General features: G+C 38.6%; 1 protein-coding gene across 1 annotated transcript in view; it reads right to left on the reverse strand.

Moving 5' to 3' along the window:
* snd1 (staphylococcal nuclease and tudor domain containing 1) overlaps positions 1–20,181 on the reverse strand; it is a 176,705-nt gene that overhangs the window by 33,164 nt on the left and 123,360 nt on the right. The window contains exon 18 of the mRNA XM_082167808.1: positions 145–286. Coding sequence (XP_082023934.1) covers positions 145–286 — 142 coding nt within the window. The remainder of the gene's footprint in view (positions 1–144; positions 287–20,181) is intronic.

Here is a 20,181-nt window from a genome sequence, read left to right on the forward strand (position 1 = left end):
AAATCCACCCGCATTTGGCGGGTTGGCGGGTGTTAATGTCAAGCCCTGCATACATATATACATACATATGCACATATATACATGCATGTGTATGTGTGTGTGTATTTGTTATATATTGGTTTAAGAAATGAGGACAGCACTCACCGGTTTCCACGTCCTGTGCATAGAAGTGCATTCCATCTGTGATCTCGGTGACATACACGGATCTGTATTTTGCCACACGTTCTTTCTCCTCCGTGAGCTGAGCTACCTCTTCTTTTGGTTTCTCTTCGTAATTGGCCCAGAGCTGTTGATAAATAGACATTTTCCACAGTTTAAAACAGGATCTAAAAATAACCAATGCACCAGTCTTATAATTAACATGCTTTGCAACCCATTATACATTATTAAGTAAATGGGGTTAATTTTGATTTCATGTTCACTTAAACCTATTAACATTTCTGACTGAACCAGATCTGAGTGGTTTCATCGGCTGGTATCAGTGTGTATGCTGCGTTTGTTGATAATCCCTTCACATGATGGGTTGGTAACATTTACCAACCCATGACAAGGTCACAATGACCTCTGCACTTCACGGATGACAGGCGGTATTGGCTAGATTTGAGCAACGCCATAAGAGACAGAGGGCAGAGCATCATGAAGAAAGAGCAAGCTCATTAAGACTTGCGGTTGCAAATCACGAATATGAGTGTGCGAATTTCAGCATAGTGCCAAAACGAAGGGCAAGAAGCTCTACTTTATCAATGCTTTATGAAGTGTCAAGAAAAGAGCCCCTGCGTGCAGTCAAAGCAGTTTGTTTTGCTTACTAAGCGCTGAGGGATGGGTCTTACGAAATACAAACATAACGAATTATCAGGCTCTTACGCAACTGCCCCTTTACTTCAGTTTGGAGGCTTTATTAGCAAATGATGTACATCAGCTATTGAAGTTTTACCCGTTATTCCATTATTTCATTTTTTCTCCCAGCGAGAGGGAGGAAGCTAATTACAAACCAGACTTTTATATGTTCAAAGTGCTGGTTTTAGCTAATTATGTCCACTAGGACTGCAGGACCAACATTTACAGTCCAATTTCACCACCACCACCAGAAAAAAAAGTGAGCATTAAAAACCCAGCCAACCAAATGATAAACTACAGGGTCAAACTACCCAATTACATCTGATTATTTCCCTAGAGGTGTGACCAAAACAGGAAAATGAAAAAAATGGAGGAAAATGATTCCTTGGGGAAAAAAACGGCCAGGTTAATGAAGATCTAAACATGCCACGCTCTGCAAACCGCTCCACAGCAAGGGCGTTAGTCTAACCCCACTACCCACAATGCCCTGGCACAGTAACACAAAGTTATAACCAAACCTGCAGGACAAATTGCAGTCACCCAGATTTGAGTGTCAACACTCGTTACTATGCCGACTGTCACAGTGTCATTTCTGGCACCGCCGGTCAGTGCAGACTCTGCGCTTCCTGCGGCCATGTGACCTCTGACACTCGCCATAGAGGCAAGGGCACTTGAGACACGCGAGCAGGCGGACATATGCAAAATCCAACTCTCTCACGTATCCTTCTCTGCAAAAGCACAAAAGAAGCCACAAACACACACTCTGACTCAAAGAGACACACTGCACCCTGGGCAAATGACCTTCTGTGAGCAACCAACCATTCTTGTTTGTTCCACATGAGTGCAGGTATATGACTGCTGCTGGGCGGGGTCACGAAGAGAAAGGATTTGTGATGTATTCTGTCATTGAGCTGCCTGTGGCCTAAATCCATAGCAATAAGCCACAAAAAACAAGTGTGACAGAGTGAGAGACAGAACGAATTAAACGACAGCTTTGTTGCAAGCTAACAACAGTCCTCAAAGGACAAAAACAAACAAACATTAGAAGCAGAAACATGAGCGAAAACCTCTAACATGGGCTAATGAGAGACTCTAAACTCTGATTGAATAAGCACTGTTTGAAACAATGGTAAAATTGTGATAAATCACACATTCAATATGAATACAACAAAAGCCTCCTCATTGTAAAATTTTGCTAATGAAAGAATTTATTAAATCCTGCCTGGAAACCACAATGAACCAATCTTTCCTTAACAGTTGTAGTCAACAATTTTCTCAGGCCATTTGCTCGTCAATTTTCTAAAGTTTGAGTATTTAAAGAATTATAATAAAGGTTTAAGGCATTACCTTGGTTGAAATAACAGAAACACATGCTTTTTAATGGCTTATTGCTTTATTAGTAGTAGTATCAGCCGTTGTAAGCAGCAGTTTTTGCCTAATAGTATGTTAGTGTGACTTTCCCTGTTGTGTTGAGCACTCAAGGAGAGGTCAGACTTTTCTTCAGGGACTAAAGATACAGCAGAGTTACATTCATAAAAACTGCATCTCTCACACACCGAGTTCAGGGGAGGGGGCCGTTCCAAACGCTGATGAAAGGTGACAGCGTGTCAATTCCAATAGAGTGTGTTCCGCCCAGTGAGAGCGAATCCCCATCAACACCCAGAGCGCATACACACACAAACACACAGGGCCAAAGGGAAAGAATCAAATGTATAGTCCAAGTTCATACCGGAACACACTGAATTTACCTGCCAAATTAATCTACATCTAAAAGAGTTATATGCATCAAACACTGCTGCACTGCAACTACAATACCCATAAGTCATTGCACCTGAGGCAGATAACCAGGATATATTTTTCCTGCAAAACAAAGATAGTAAAACTTGGGCTAATCCAGCTTTTTTTAATAAGGCCTTTCATTTTGTCACAGCCATCTAATAATGCTTAAGAAAGCCATGCTTTTTATTATTAATCAAATTATACTTGGTTAAATCAATTAAGCATTCATTATATTCATAATGAAGGCACCTTTGGAAATAAAGGCTCATTAATTCAAGAGAAGGCTCTTTTTGAAACTTCTGTGCGAGACATAATGGCACGGCAGAGTCATCCAGCACACACACGCACACACACACAGTATTCTTTCACAAAGTGTGCATAAATTGGATACTTGGAAAACCAAGATGCAAGCTCGATGGGGGCGGGGCTATGGGGGAGGGGGGCATTTGTCCGCATTGTGAGAAAAAATATCTAATTTAAGAGGTTCTCTGGCCATTAGCGGTGTATATTTAAAGACAAATCTTTTATTTTCTTTCTATTACAGAACAAGTATAGGAATAAACAGATGGTTTATTAAATTCTGAGAATATTTGCATGCAATTTTGCTGGCAGTGCTATTGTTGTTCAAAGTGAAATAATTGAAGGAAATACTTCAGTAAATCTACCCAGCAGTCTGGAGACTCTTTGTTCCACTGCAATTCTTTGATATAAAAAGAAAAAGAAAAAGAAAAAAAAAACACTTAAACTTGACAGAAGTTAACATTAAACATCTGAAACCTACTTTATTTCCAGGGTATTGGAAATATTCATTTATTCTAAATAATGTGCACAACAATGCATATGACAAATAAATGGTAATTGATCAAACAATAATACAAAATAAAACATTAAATGAAATAAAAGGCCTGGAGAATGCTGTCCACCACACCTGGAAAATGCTAAATATCTACCAAGGTTAGGACAAGAAAAAGGCTGCAGATGGATTTCAGAAGATACACAGCCATACCTCCTTACACAGAGTCTGATTAGGCCTGCCCTAAACGACAGCTAAACACGTGGGTTATGCAGTGCTGGACTATACAGGCACCACACACAGACCAAAAAAAAAACTGACTGGTAATCGGAGAGGTGGGATACATTATCAGGGTGTTTTAGCATAGTCAATTAAGGTCTACGACCCATTATGTCCATCTGCTCGATTCGTCTGTGCATATTGATGAAGCTATTAGCAGTATGGAATGACTAACAAGACAGACATGCCTTTACGTCCAATGCCTTTTTACACCAGAATCAACAAAACCATCTGTGGATGGATATGCTGTCTATATGCATTACCAAACTAATGATTCATCCACTGCAGAAATACAATACAAATGCGACAACCTGTATATAGATACAAGCACAACCACAAGAGAATGATCTGAGCAGAAAAGCTTTTGTCATAGTCGTTTTGCATTCTTTATGATGTCACTGATATCATGATCTTGAGTGCATGTTTTGCAGAAGATAACAAACTGGGAAGCCTGAGCAAAAGGTTAAATTAGGATTTCAGGTGTGGAGGAACCCTAAAATCTGGTGGTCATTTTGGTCACCCTATTGGTAACGCATTACATTTATCTCCAACCCCCCTAAACATAATATCTATTTTGAAACGCTTGTTTATAGAGTTCTACATATGGCATTAAAACAAACAAAGAAAGTTAGAATTAGAATAAACATTATGAATATAATTAAAAATAATCAATAAAAGTAGCAAGACCGTGACCAAATGCAACCATAGTCTGTTCGCAACTAAAACACAAAGCCGATTAGCATGCATGGCTATGTGCTCCCTCAGAGGGCTGGGAGGAGAGAAAAAAAGAAAAGAAAATCAATGTAAAAAGATCCATGAATGACAACAGCACTAAGCCTTGCTCGTTTGAACTCCTCCTGATTGACATCTGACAGCTATAACCTCTGACCCCAGCGGACGCCTACATCGAAGCAGGACACGGGACCCAACCGCAGAATATGACAGGACTGTTTCGCTACTGTGCATGCTAACAAGATTAGCAAGAGCGCAGATGGTTCTAAGTACTACAGTAATGGGGAGGTGCACCAGTGTACTGCACGTTGGGAGGTATTAAACACATTTATACTGCAAATCTATTGATTTTCAATGATCATGTCATAATAGAACAATAGACATCCATTGCCCAATGAGAAATTTCAAACATACAGGGTCTAGTTATGCTTTCTGAAATCCAAAGTGAGTTCACGAGAGCACCACGACGCATGCGTGAGAACTGAGAAGATGACGCTCACGATCATTTGATGGGAAAGTGTGAAAGTAAGGCAGTTTTATGTTTTCTTGTTGGTTTCTCACGATAAAGACATCCAGGAAACACACTTCAGAACCATTTTAAACACTACATCGAGACCCATCTGCGACATCATCTCAGTTCTCACGCATGCGTCGTGGCGCTCTCGTGAACTCACATCAGAGGCCTACACAGAAGAAAATGAATAGTTGAATAAAGCTGTTATATATATTTTTTGGGTGCACAAAGTATTCTCGTCGCTTGCTAAACTTAAGGTTGAGCAACTGTAGTCACTTGGACTATTTTAACGATGTCTTTGCTAACTTTTCTGGGCCGGCAGAATACAATTACCTAGAAGCCTATCATCAAAAATATCTTAATTTGTGTTCCGAAGATGAACGAAAGTCTTATGGGGTTGGAACAACAAGAATTTTCATTTTTGGGTGAACTAACCCTTTAAGATGAGAACTACCAGTGACAGATTGCATGTATTTTCCAGGTAAATGCATGCATGCGTAATGCGAGAGAGAAGGAGAGAAAACATATTTCATGCTTATGTGATTGTAAAGCACCATTGCACTAGAAGGCAAAAAAAAAAAAACACTCTGGGATTTCACTGTCAACATTTGTTTCACTGGTTCTAATGTACGCAAGCACACGGGTCTATCCGGTGACAGAGGGCAGACCGACTATCCATCAGGCGTCCCAAAGTCCACATCAATCTACTCAGGGACGCTGACAAACACATCAACCAAGCGACCTACACTGTCAGCATCCACTTAACCTGCAAACACTGAGCTAGCGCTATAAACTCACTTAGCATAATCACACACGCAGTCATACACTCATCTGAACACACACAGAACACTGTAAGCTGGATAAATGCGGCGTTTTCCAACCCAACCAACTTAAGATGGGGTGACGTTGGGTGAACGCGGACGGGAGGGGTGTGTGGAGCAGAGGTGGACGTGGAGTCTTGGATGTGGTTACTTAGCGGATAAATTTATGCATTAAAAGTGCCCAGGTGGCATGGCACTTTGGGAATCAACAGCTGCGAGATGTCAGCATGCGGGGAGCTTCTCTTCAGCCTCATATCACCGACAGCAGCTGTTCGGATGCAGTGGCGGCTGCGCAGCTTATACCGCGGCTTACACCGCTAATGTCACCGCCCTCCTGTCAGCCGTTACAAATTCCCACCAGCCTGAAATTCCTGCACGGTAAAGGTAAGAAATCACCAGAAACTCTGGCTCCCCGTCGCAGCGGCGTTGGTGTTGAAATGCTAAGTGGTTTAGCACCATTTCTGTGGGGGTTAACTATGGCAATGAAGCCTGTTTGCGCAAAAAACCCAGGCTGGTTTTGAGGGGTCTGGCACACTTCGCGACTACCCACCCGCGCAGATGATGCCCCCAGGGAAACGCAGCAGCATATGGGGCCTTACACAACAGCACAGACTTTCTGCTCCAATGTTGACTTTACACACAGCCATTAGAGGAAGATCGCAAAAAGATGACAATGTAGTTAAAGAAAACAAAATGATGGATATAAAATAAAATAAAAACTGCTGACAAGGTTGAGCATAAAGCCACTAGAATCATCTGATCAATCTGAAAAATCTGCCAGCCACATCCAGCGTTTTTGATCATTTTCACAAAAATGTCATGGCCCCCAGTATATTTTGTTGTATGAATATCTGAACATGCAATATATCAAAAGAACAGACCCTCTGCTTTAAAAATGCATGCATTCTTTATCAACACTTGAATGTGGGTAAGTTTCACAAAAAAAAAAAGAAAATCATGTTTTTGTCAAAGACTACATCCAAATCAGATTCAGAATGATAATCAAAACATAGATGGAGTAGAGTCCATCAACACCCCTAATGCTTGCACAGTCCTATAGCTCGTCTTGGGTTGACATTTCATTCATTAGCATTAGGCAGTTTTAATTTATATGCTGTGTAATGTTGATGATCATGTTATTTTATGAGATTACATATGATCTTGCTTGTTTCTGCATCTTCTTCGCATGTGTATTGATCAGGAGATTCAGTACTCTTTCAGAAGATGCGTTATAGCGCCCCAACCATATAACAGTGAAAATAAAGAAAGCCAGAAAATTCTGTCAATGGTGGGGAAAAAAAGACAAAACATAGGGCGGGATTTTGTTCCATCTATTGGTTGTTGATTGGATGGAGGCGGATTTAAATGTTGGCAGTCAATTGTAAGAAAGGAGCAGGGTTTAAGCAGACTAAATGATTGAAGTCTGGTAAACGTTGCCATAGAGCATTGTTTCACCAGAAGATTAAAAGTTGCGAGGTCAAAAAAATTAAACAAATGGAACATATGCATGGATAAATTATTCACAATAACATCAAAAACATGCATGCAGTAAAGAGATAAGGTGAATTTATATTTCATGCCAACTTCAAAGCACCAGCAAGTATGTTAAAGCTAAATTGGCTGTAGAACAAGTGGTTGACTATTCTGCCCATCCCTAGACTCAATTTTGTTTTCCCAGTACAAGGAAGATGTATTCAAGAAAGAATCGAATGCACTGGAGGAGTTCTGACATTCCAATCTGAACAAACCTCCTGATGTTTGTACAAAGCTGAGAAAAATAAAAGCCTTTCAAATCAGTATTCATTTGCAGTAAAGACTAGAAGCGGAGCTATTTAAAGCGGCTTATTTCCAGCTAGCCTGCCTACCTGCTGTCTGCCCACACTTCACCGCATGAAATAACCACATGCGACATATGTTTTAATCAGACTCCGTCATGACAGAGGGCTTCTGGGATAGACGCGGAATTCAAGTGAAGTCTTCACCCAAATCCATTTATCAAATAAACCGTGTTTACACAACCCTGACATAAAGAGGTTTAATATTTCCTTCTTTATGTTTCTTTCTGCAAAGGAGTCAGCACACACAAATGTGTGCAAATTAAAAGCAAAATAATCCACTTTATTTAACCCAGCATGTCTTGATGCCTGGTTGTCATGACTACAGTTAAGCAGCCTCTTCATTTTCTCAAATCGAATATTCCACCTCTCGCAGCTTTGCTCATCGACTCGCTTGCATCTGACAAACATCGGCGTTTAGCTGTCTTTACACAACGGAGATACTGAGAAGCCAGGTAGTAAAAAAAAAAAAAAAGGAGGTAAGATGACAAAGAGAGAAAAATTGGACTGACATCGACAGCCGCTCTATAGGGGGACACTTATGTCCTGAAGGAGGCCTGGTAGCCCACTAAAACCAGTCACATCCCCCACACACACACACACAAAACATGGCTGGCTGCAAGCCCACGGCACAGATGAGACAGAGTGAGGGGAAATACTGAGAAAAGGGAGATGCATGCTAGGAGAGAGAAAGAGAAGCGCATGAGAGAAAGATGAAAAGAGGAGGTGAAGCCTGAGTACGTGTTTACATAACAGTGCAACTCCTTGAGGGTAGACAAAATGCCTGTCTGTTTGAGTAGAGCAAAAGAAATCACTCTAGAACTCCTAATTCAAAAGGAAAAGTGCACTTTAAAGAAATAGTTCATCCAAAAATTGTAATCTCCATCATTTATTCACCCGCATTTCATTCCAAGCTCGTACAACTTACTTTACTGCGTTGAACACAAAAGGCGATATTTGGAAGAATCTGCAGGTTTCTCTTTTCCATACAATTACAATGAATGGGGACTGGAGCTTACAAACCATAAAAAAGAACCATAAAACTATTACAAATGTGGTTCATACATAGTATTTCAAGTCTTCTGAAGTTATATGATAGATTTGAATGATAAATTTAGTGAAATTTAAAGGGTTAGTTCACCCAAAAATGAAAATTCTGTCAGTAATTACTCACCCTCATGTTGTTCCAACCCCATAAGACTTTCGTTCATCTTCGGAACACAAATTAAGATATTTTTGATGAAATCTGAGTGCTGGATCACTCCTCCACAGGCTTATGGACACTATTACTTGCTGGCCCAGAAAATTTATTAAAGACATTGTTAATATAGTCCAAATGACTCCAGTGGCTCAATCTTAAGTTTATAAAGCGACGAGAACACTTTTTGTGCGCAAAAACAAACAAAAATAACAACTTTATTCCACTTTTCATTTCCTTCTCTCTGGGCCTCGAGTCTTTTCATGTAGTGTAATAGCGTAGCGCGTCTGTGTTGCACGTCACCACGTATCACACACATGACTAGCGTCACCCAATAGTGAGCCTACGTGGTGACGTGCAACACAGACGCGCTACGCTATTACACTACATGAAAAGACTCGACTCTTATAAACTTAAGATTGAGCCACTGGAGTCACTTGGACTATATTAACAATGTCTTTAATACATTTTCTGGGCCAGCAAGTTATAGTGTCCATAAGCCTATGGAGGAGTGAGCCAGCTCTCAGATTTCATCAAAAATATCTTAATTTGTGTTCCGAAGATAAACGAAAGTCTTACGGGGTTGGAACAACATGAGGGTGAGTAATTACTGACAGAATTTTCATTTTTGGGTGAACTAACCCTTGAAGTATTTTTCACTGAAAACCTTAACATCTGTTCATTTCCTTTGACCAACTGATTCAATAAAAAAAAAATTACAAAAAAAGACAATCATGAATCTGACATTGCTACTGCATAAATGTGTCAAGAAAAGCTATAATGGTGATGTCAAGTTTTAAACTAGGTCACACAAAGCTATCATTAAACATTCTCTGTACTTAATGAAGCATTCATTGTAATAGCATGGCAAAGAGGGACAAGTTCAACCCTTTGAAAACCATTTGTTTTCCATGGAAGACAAAAAAAATAATCATATGCATTTAAAACAATATAAGGGTGATTGAATCATGTCAGCCTTTTCAATTATAGGTGAACTATCCCTTTAAGATGTTCAAATCGTGACCATTCACTCTGACTGATTTACTGAAAACAGGAAGTTGTAAGGTGAATCTGACACCGTAATTTGATTCGGATTCAATCCGATCAATTCTTGATTGAGTTTCTTGTGCTAGCGTGCAGTGCAGACCTGGCCATGTGCAGCCGTGTTTAATAGAATCGCAGGCTCTGAACCACTTCCACTCGCTCTCTGGCCCAACACACACTGACAGCACATGAAAAAGAGCCCGCTTGCTTTTCTGCTGAAGAAATGGCTCTTTCTGTCAACGAGCCTGTGGCTTTCTGTAACAGCAACCCAAAATGGCTCTGTGTGCAGTCCGACACGGTTAGATTTATGTCTGGATGTTAAACCTACGGGTCCACAGGGGTCAGGAGGGGTCGTCATGAGAGACTGATAGCCTGGGACAATGGAGGGGAGCTGTACGTGATTGATGCTGAGGGGTCTTAACGTAACGGCCCGCTACAACTCTTCAGGCAATCGGATGTCATAGAAGTAACAGAAACACACACGCATGAAAGAACCCAAGGAACACTACAAACACAAATAATACAACCTCCACACTTGCCTACATTCAATGACAGATGTAACACCAAGCCTTCGGGGAATTGCGTCAAATACATACCAAATGATCGGGAGAGAAAGCAACAAAAAAAACAAAAAAAACTATTTTATTAGAATAAACCAATTTAAGTTAAGCTCTATGGACATAATCTGTGACAAGCTGTTGATTAATATGGATTCACCCATCAGTTTGTGTCAAAAAAAAAAAAAAAAAAAAAATCATATACAGTAATGCAGGTACAAAGGAAGTCTATGGGACAAGATATTCCTGAGGGTTGAAAAGCAGAAATGTGATTAACAAAATATGTACAAGCAAGTACTAATACCGGTAATAATATACTAATAATATAATTATTTAACATTCAATTTGCCAAATTTTACCCATGAATAAAAAAATTTATTATTGTCATTATTGTATGTATGACTCAAACTGTTCCCACAAACCTTAAGGCCTTGATCATATGCATATTTTGCATATGTTAATATCTTTTGTTTACTGTATAATTTGGACCAATCATGAGGGAATTCTGAAATTGTTAAGCAACACCACTTAAACTTGTGGCTAAACTTTCAAAACTATATATATTTTAACTTGACAATGGCTTGCTTCAGAAATCCTGACTGTAAGTGCATTACTGCAAACAATTTCTGCTTATTTTTACAACCCGAGGAACGAGTCGAAATTATTTTCCTTGGTAAATCGACAGTATGTCACAGATGCAGTTGACAGCACTTAACTTATATTGAACCCAGAACATTTATGTAAAAATTCACCCATCACAAACCCATTACCAAATGCATTCAGAGATGATAGCAATTGAAGCCTCTAGAGTAGAAAAAGCCAAATCTTTCCGTCACAACGCAGTCCACTCAAGGTGTTTGCAGCCATTTTGCTCACAAACATAGCTCCACAAGTAAATCAGCAATATGAATGAACAAAGAAAAGGGAGAGAACGAGTGTGTAAAAACAGGAGGGAGAGTGAGTGGATGCATTCAGGAAGGGAATTGGCAGCGGATCTAAGAATAGCCTCTCCCTGCACTGAGGACTTCGTTTTTTTCCAGAGCAGGTAATAAAGAAAATTGATGAGCCGTTAGCTGAATCCCAAAGCCCTAGAACTGCCGGCTTTAACCTGTCTACTGTGCTCTCAGGGGTATGTGTGTGCATGGCAGACAGAGAAAGAGCCACGATGACCTGCGAAAGAGAGAAATGCAGGTGGAAAGCGCAAGAATGCTGTTTGCTGAAAGCCGCTGAAAGCCTGCGTTCTCCGAGGTGGTCTTATCTTGCTGTATAATGATGGGTTTTAGGCCCAGGAGGCTTCAGACGCATTTCTGGACAACAACATTGCGAGAAACTCTTACACTTGAACCAAATAAAACAAAAAGCCTCTGAAAATTCATCTCATTTTAGAAGAAAGCTGTCAAAGAGCCTAAATTGATTCAGGGAAGTGATCACATAAAATACTTCTCAGTATAAAGCAGCTGTAACGCCGCTGGAGTCTGGTAATGGACCGGCCGCGAGAAGGGCTGTTATGACATGACTATGGAAAATGGGGAAGGACAGTAGCAATCTCTGTCAGCAAGAAACAAATATTTAGTATCTATTAACCAGGAATGAAGGGACGTCCCACCGCCAAAAAGCATCAAACACACAGTCAGGAGCGTCTGCTCTCCGTAAATGTTAGTGGGCGTGCGCAAGGGAAGGTCCACTCTTTTTAATTACTGTCGGGCGATTAGAAAGGACACCTGAAGCGACAGCCGAGTTGAGGGTACTAAACGTTTTGGCGGCGGAGAGTTTGTACTCCCAAAAAGGAGCAAATGTCAGCAGGCTAGAGGGAAATGCCATGTGTGCCTGTGTGTGTGTGTGTATGTGTTTAAATCCACTTGGAAGGAACAGAAATGCAGTCTCATTCATTGCACAGACGCACGCAGACACACACACACACACACACACAGAGTGTGTGGATCTCAGAGCAAGTGACTTTTACATCTAAACACTATCGAATTTAAAGGACAAGTAGACAGTTTTAGTATTCCTTTACTGTCATATCCCCAGGCAGCAGAGACAGAGGGACTCGATTTATTACAATATTATAATATATTGTAGCAGTTCGGAGTCACTAGGAGTGCAAACAAAAATGAGCCTTTTCTTTTTACAAAATATATGTGGAACCTTTAAATATAAATCTAAGGATCTAAACATTTTCCATCCCACCTTGAACATGGTAAAAATACAGAGCATGGTCAATATTTTTTGTATTGTTTAAACTCTTTGCTACATATAATAAAAGAGTATAAACCATTAATGCCTCTCACACAATACGACCAGGAACATTTATTAGCTAAATACGGTCCATTATGATTTAACATCACCTTCAAATCATTAAAGAAATCCGGTCGTGTCATGTGACTTCCAGTGTTTTGGATTCACAGATTAGCCAACTGCAAGCAAATCTCTTCACTTCAAAGACTTGTGACATTGGAGGAATACAGGAGAAAGTACTAAGTACTAAGTATAGGAAACACTACTGCCATCACGGCAGAAAAATGGCTGCTCTTGGTCTGCAGTCTCCCTGGAGGGGCAAAGACTCTGTGCAACGACAGGGAAACTGCCCTTCAAGCTTAGAATTTGGATTAGAATACTGGACTATATACGGAAAAAAGAACCGTATATGCAGCGGTTGCAAACAATAATTTGTGTTCTCTGCCTGCATATCCAAGCATGTGTTCATCTGCAGTAATGCAATTAACAATGTCATATCTAATTACAGTCTAAGCAGACAAACACGCATGCACACACCATGCTTCCCCATGAGAATGGGACTAGTGGAAGTGTTATGGCTTTCTTTCTGCATGGGTGAACCACAAACCTGCCTAAAAGAATGTCTATCAATAGCCTAGAGGGATATCCCATAAATGAGAGGGAGGCTATGGAACGGCCAAAGAGACAGGGTGACATCTCGTGTTTGCACAAGCCTGTATACGCGTGAGCCTATGTGCATGGTAAGTGCAGCGTGAGCTAGATGTCTTCCTGCATGTATGCAGATGCCTGAAAATGTTCGTGTCTCTGCAGATTGAGTATTTACACGGCCGATCTGTCACTACTTCCTGTCTTGCCCATGTATGCGCTCGCCAACTCTCCTTCAAACTGGGATTGATGTTAAGTGTTTAAAGGACCTCACGCTTGAATGCCGGAGTCTGTGTCAGTATGACTGTGGGTAAATGTGTGTCAGATCTGCATACAAAATGGGGACAAAATGAAGAAAACCACTAAATAAAAATAATTAAAAAAAGGCATTAATGAAAATCTAAAAATGCAAAGTTAAATTTAAATTTAGTGTTACAGGATATAAAATGTAATTAGCTCACTATTAAAACAATACATGTAAGTGAATTGAAAGTTCCATCACATTATAAAAATAAAGCTAAAGTTACAAATAAATGTGACAAACTGCTGAAAATGCAGCAAAAGATTTGTGATAAACGTCTGTCTGTGTGTGTGTGTGTGTGTGTGTGGTTATAAAGAGCCCTGGCTTGCCTTCAAATTGCTTATGTGGTGGTGTGTATGTGAAGTGTGTACGTGAAGTGTACGCGTGTTAGGAGTAGATGACCTAAGCCCATTTTCTATGCAGAAATGCGCATCTTACATAATCCATGAGATGTACAGTATGGAATAGCCCTTCTCAGCTTTTCCCCTTTGTGTGATGAGAGATGATCTTTTCTTGCCCTCTACTGAGGTAAGCAAGAGTAGAGCACCTAATGTCTCTCTCACACACACACACACACACACACACACACACACACACACACACACACACACACAATACTCTAACACAAATCCAAACCTGTTGGTGAACATACATCAAAACAATTTCCCAGGAGGCACTGCTTTTCACAGGACACATTTCCCCATAGAATATAGCACTTTTTTTTCTAGTGGTACTGGGTGCACGATGAAAAGGACCAAAGACATATTTGGGGAATTACAGATTTTTCAGTGCAAGCAAAGTTGCTTTTCATTGTTAGCGTGACAGGATAAGCACTGGCCGATAAATTGCAATTATGATGAGCAAAGTTCAGGCATTAGTTAGTGTACTACTAATCAACAGTTTATCCATTAGTTATGAACAAAACGTAAACTTTTATTACAGCATTTAGTAATGTTAACTTATGAATACACTATTGTTTATTGCTCCTTCATTAACTTACAATTCATTAATGTTAACTTATACAACTTGAAATGTCAAAAATATATTGGTATAAGTGGAAATGAATGAAAACAAATACTGCAAAGGTGCATGTACTCCATGACACCGAATGCATGAACCAATGCTATCAAACTGAAGGGTATTGTAGACCAAATTGGTGTTTGTCTGTACATGCTATACTACATAAAAATAAATTAATGTTTTTTGTTTGTTTTTTCAGAGATTGCATTAAGTACCTTATGTACTCTGAAAAACTAACCAGAACAGATTATTTTTTATTTTTTATTTTACTTACTGTTCAGGCTAAACACTGCAATATTTCTGGAGGGGCTGATTTGTCGTTTGTCACTCTCACACACACATCAGAAAATTAGAATACTGATAAAAAAATAAACACTCAACACTACATCATAATCAGTCTGGAACAAATATCTGAGCAAAAACAAAGACATATGGCCTGGCAAGGATAGTGTTATTGCTAATATATGAAGCCATTGCTAAGTGTCACCAGAACATTAATTAGCCTCCTTACTAAAAGTGCAAAGAGAATTAATTACTTTTTTGTAGGGTTTGTTGAGACAGAGAGACCCAATTTGCTTTCCTGCCAGCAAAGAACACTTGGGTGCGTAAATACTCAATTAAACTTTTGTTTTGCAATGGAAACCGTTGCAGAGATCTTTATTAGCACATTTGCAGGAACACAGTCCACAGATCTGCCAAACTTTTTAGCACAACAAAACTTCTATGCGTGGGTTTAAAAATTTGAAAATAATCCATGCAAAAAAACATCAATGTTAAACACGGGGGAGGTTCGGAAAGAGCGAGTACCGATAGGGGTTTGTGGATGGATTACGCTCATCTGTAATGTAGGGGTGACCTGAACGAACTCTTTGCGCTGCTCATAATCACTGCTTCTGCCAGGGGAGGCTCTGTCATTCCTATGTAGCAAAGAAGACTGCAATTGCTCATGAATTCAAGATGAGGAATAGGAACCACAGAGACGCCATGAGAAGCGCAAAGAGCTTTTTCTTGTTTGTTCAAGATTCATGCTGCAAGGCGTTTTGTTCTGATTTGGCATGGAGAGCACTTGAGTAAACTTTGCCATGGAGGAAACCTCGATGAAAAAGAGTAGCAAGACTTATCGTGATGAATTCTTAAGATGTACATTCAATTATGATACGATAACGCTCACGCCAGGGAATTAACTGGGATTAACAAATGAGATACAATACTTTTGAAAAACTGAATACAAACATACTGCTAACAAAATACTTCTGTTTTAATGAAAGAAAAAAACAACAACAGATGAACCTTTTACTTTAGAATAACAACATTATTAAATATAATAAATTATACATATAAAACGAATACTATTAAATACATTTATGATACTTGCTATTGCAGTAGTTTAATGATTTTTTTAGTGGTGTCAAGAAGGAACACAGAATATGTATATGAAAATAAGAAAATAATAACATTTTCTTTTATGAAAAAATTGCCTGTATTGTCGATCATAAAAAACTATATTGATCAAATCTCTACTCAAATAGGGACTAAAAACATAAAAATAAAAATAGAAAAATAGTACATTTAAAATAAAAATTACCAGACTAATTGACCATCCTGACAAATGTAGTATCTGAATCTAGTGATCATCTTGTTTAAACAAATTAGTATTCCACTTCTTTAAGTGCAAAAAAACAAACAAAACATTTTTATATATACAGTGGTGCTCAAAAGTTTGTTAACCCATTGCAGAATCTGTTAAGATATAAATTATTTTAACAAAATAAGCGGGATCATACAAAATGCATGTTTTTTTTGTTTTGTTTGTTTTAGTACTGTCCTGAATAAAATATTTTACATAAAGGATGTTTACATAGTCCACAAGACAAAAAAAAAAAAAATAATACAAAAAAAAAGCTGAATTTATAAAAATCACCCCTTTCAAAAGCTTACATACCCTTGATTCTTAATACTGTCTCATGACCTGAATGATCCACAAGTGTTTTTTTGTTTTGTTTTGTGATGGTTGTTCATGAGTCCCTTGTTTGTCCTGAACAGTCAAACTGCCCAAATTTCTTCAGAAAAATCCCCCAGGACCCGCAAATTATTCAGTTTTCCAGCATCTTTTACATATTTGAACCCTTTCCAGCAGTGACAGTATAATTTTGAGATCCATCTTTTCACACTGAGGACGACTGAGGGACTCAAACACAACTATTAAAAAGGTTCAAACATTCACTGATGCTCCAGGAGAAAACACGATGCACTGAAGATCAAGGTAAATTGTACTTAATTTGTCTTCCGGAAAACATGAAAGTATTTTTGTTGCTTCCGAAGGGAAGTATAAAAAAAATGTGTAATTTTTTTTTTTTTTTTTAAGATAAAAAAAATTAAAAAAGATATTTAATCAAATATGCGGACATATTCGGTTCTTACTGCATCGTATTTTCTTCTGGAGCATCAGTGAATGTTTGAACCTTTTATATTATTTGTGTTTGAGTCCCTCAGCCGTCCTCAGTGTGAAAATATGGATCTCAAAATCATACTGTCACTGCTGGAAAGGGTTCAAATATGCAAAAGATGCTGGAAAACTTCAAAAATATTTGTGGGACCTGGAGGATTTTTCTGAAGAACATCGGGCAGTTCAACTGTTAATGACAAACAAGGGACTCAAGAACAACCATCACAAAACAAAAAAAAAAACAGCTGTGGATCATCCAGGTAATGACACACAGTATTAAGAATCAAGGGTTCATAGACTTTTGAATGGAGTCATTTTTTATAAATTCTGGTTTTTTTTTTTTTTGTCTTGTGGACTATGTAAACATCTTTTATGTAAAATATCTTATTCAGGACAGTCCTAAATAAAAAAGTAACATGCATTTTTTGTACAATCCCTCTTATTTTGTTAAAATTATTCACATTTTCTGCAGGGGGTTCACAAACTTTCGAGCACAACTGTATATATATATATATTGCAACATTATATAACTAATTAATGTCCTGGCTGAAACTCATGAATAGTTCAGACAAACAATCTCAAATTTGATTGGCCCAGGAGTCGGTGTACGCATGCTGATGTTTACAGCCAATGTTTTACATCAGAGACATCAGTCCTGCCATGTTTGTTGTCTCTCTTTAGCCGGCCAAGTCCCTGTTGTGGCGGAGCAGGCCTTAGCGCAAGCCTCCGGGGAGAGTTGCTGTGTCTAATTGGATAACTCTTACTGTGATTCACCACAGTGCTCTGGTTGTTCCTGTCTGACACAGCCTGCCCTCCATTTGTTAAATTAGAAGGCAACGATGACAGTGGTGATAGGAGCGAGGAACAGAATGGAAATGCATATATAATCACAAACCCCATTTCTACAAGACACTTAATGCAATTTAGAGCAACTCAAAGCACAGGCATGACAAAAGTGGGAAAGAAAGACAAGGAGATATGCTACTCTATATAACTGGTCAAAAAGACACCATTTACTTGATTAATACATGTTCCTGGTCTTACTGTGGATGCTTTATAAGTGCATGTTATTTCAAAGAAATAAATCCTATGAATGAATACACAAATTAAAGAGTGAGTGAGTGAGTGAGTGAGTGAGTGAGTGAGTGAGTGAGTGAGTGAGTGAGTGAGTGAGTGAGTGAATGTGTATATATATATATATATATATATATATATATATATATATATATATATATATATATATATATATATATATATATATATATATATATATATATATATAAATAAAAATGAATCTCACCGAATGTCAGTATTTATTTTTTATTCATTACTCAATGCAGCCCCCCATATCATCATTTCATAATGATATGATAATATAATTATGAGCCTAAAACAGCTTTAAACCAAGTGAGGGAATCACCTCTGAAAAAGTACTTTCAGATGAATGACTGAAGAAAATCTGAGTTTGGGAAAAACTGCAAACCGAACACCTGGAAACTTCAAAATAGCATTTACTTTCTCAAGAACTCAGATAACCTCATCTGTGGCATGTATGTAATTATCTTGTCGTGTTTTATAATATTTGCCATGGCAACAGCCACTGCTTCTGGAACTAAAAAAAAACATGATATAAAAAGTGTTGAAACTTTATTTAGGCCACTTTGTTGTTAACAGATAAATTGTGATAGATTCATGAGTTCAGGCAAGTCAGTTTTCAGAACGAAATCACTTCCATCAGAGGAAATTAAAAGAGGGCCTTTAATTAAAATGCATTGTTCAACATGAACAAAATGTAAATCTTAAAGAAGGATAGCGAGCTCTGAGCTTTCATCTCCATGCTAAATATTAATGTAGTAAAGCAAGTCTGAAAACTCGGGTTCCATTAGACTGACCTGAGCCTCCCACTGCCTTCATTCATCCTTGGCTCACTCCAGATTAGCCAGGAGGTAAAAAGTGCCAACTCACAGAAGCTTATACTAAAGCACAAAGGGTTTCTCCCTAGCTCTGAGACGTACAATGAGCAAAAAAAGTGGGCACTTTTGGGTTTGATTTGTATATTTTGATTGTCTGTAGCGCTCAAGTGTAGCGCACAGAGGTTCCACCTCTCACTAATAAACTGGTACTCAAAAATATTCCCTGAAACCAAATTAAATCAAAGATCAACAAAAATACTCTTTCAGAAACCACTGCAGACATTAAAGGGGTACACATAAAAGGCGTAGTTCACCCAAAAACTATCCCATACTTTACTCAACCTCAAGCCATCCTATGTGTACGAGACCTCCTTCTTTCAGATGAACACAGAGTTATATTAAATAATATCCTGGCTCTTCCCAGTATTGAAATGACCGAGTTTTAGAAGCGCATGCATCATAAAAGTAATCCATATGACTCCAGTGGGTTAATAAATGCCTTCTGAAGTGAAGCCATGGGTTTAGTAAGAACATTTTAAAAATATATATATTTATTTAAACTTAACATATTTAATACTTTATAAACTATAATCACTGGCTTTCAGCAACGACTATACACGTGTTCAAGAGAGAGTCGAGTTCTGGCGGAAGGGTGACCTCTGACGACGTATGATGTAGAACATTGCTCCTCTTCTCTGATATCAAATTCCTCCAACACTTTTCTTTAAAACTTCTCATTTTGGACTTTTAATTCATGACCGGGGTTTTGTTTTGCTCTATCCTCTGCGCCTCCGTGTTAGTCAATTCTCACCTAAGCTTACGTTACCCTTTGTCCAGAACTTAACTCTCTCATGAACACAAGTACAATTACTTTTATGATGGTTGGGTGCGCTTTATGGAGCTTCAAAAAATCGGGCACTATTCAATGCCATTACAAAGCTGAGATGAGCGAGGATATTATTTAATATATCTCTAATTGTGTTCAACTGAAAGATGAAAGTCATATACACCTATGATGTCTTGAGGCTGAGTAAATTATGGGATAACCATAATTAACTTTAACCTCTGCAAAAGCATTTTTCTCATGTGACAGACATATAAATGGGTGTATTCTGACTGAATAAATTAGTGAGAAATCTATGTGCAAATATGTTGTCATGTTACAGAACCTGATTGTTTTGGAGGTCTCTTAATATAAAAAGGATTTTCTCCCATCTTTTCTCCAAGTA

Source organism: Leuciscus leuciscus (assembly GCF_965113295.1).
Source record: "Leuciscus leuciscus genome assembly, chromosome: 4".
NCBI lineage: Eukaryota > Metazoa > Chordata > Actinopteri > Cypriniformes > Leuciscidae > Leuciscus > Leuciscus leuciscus.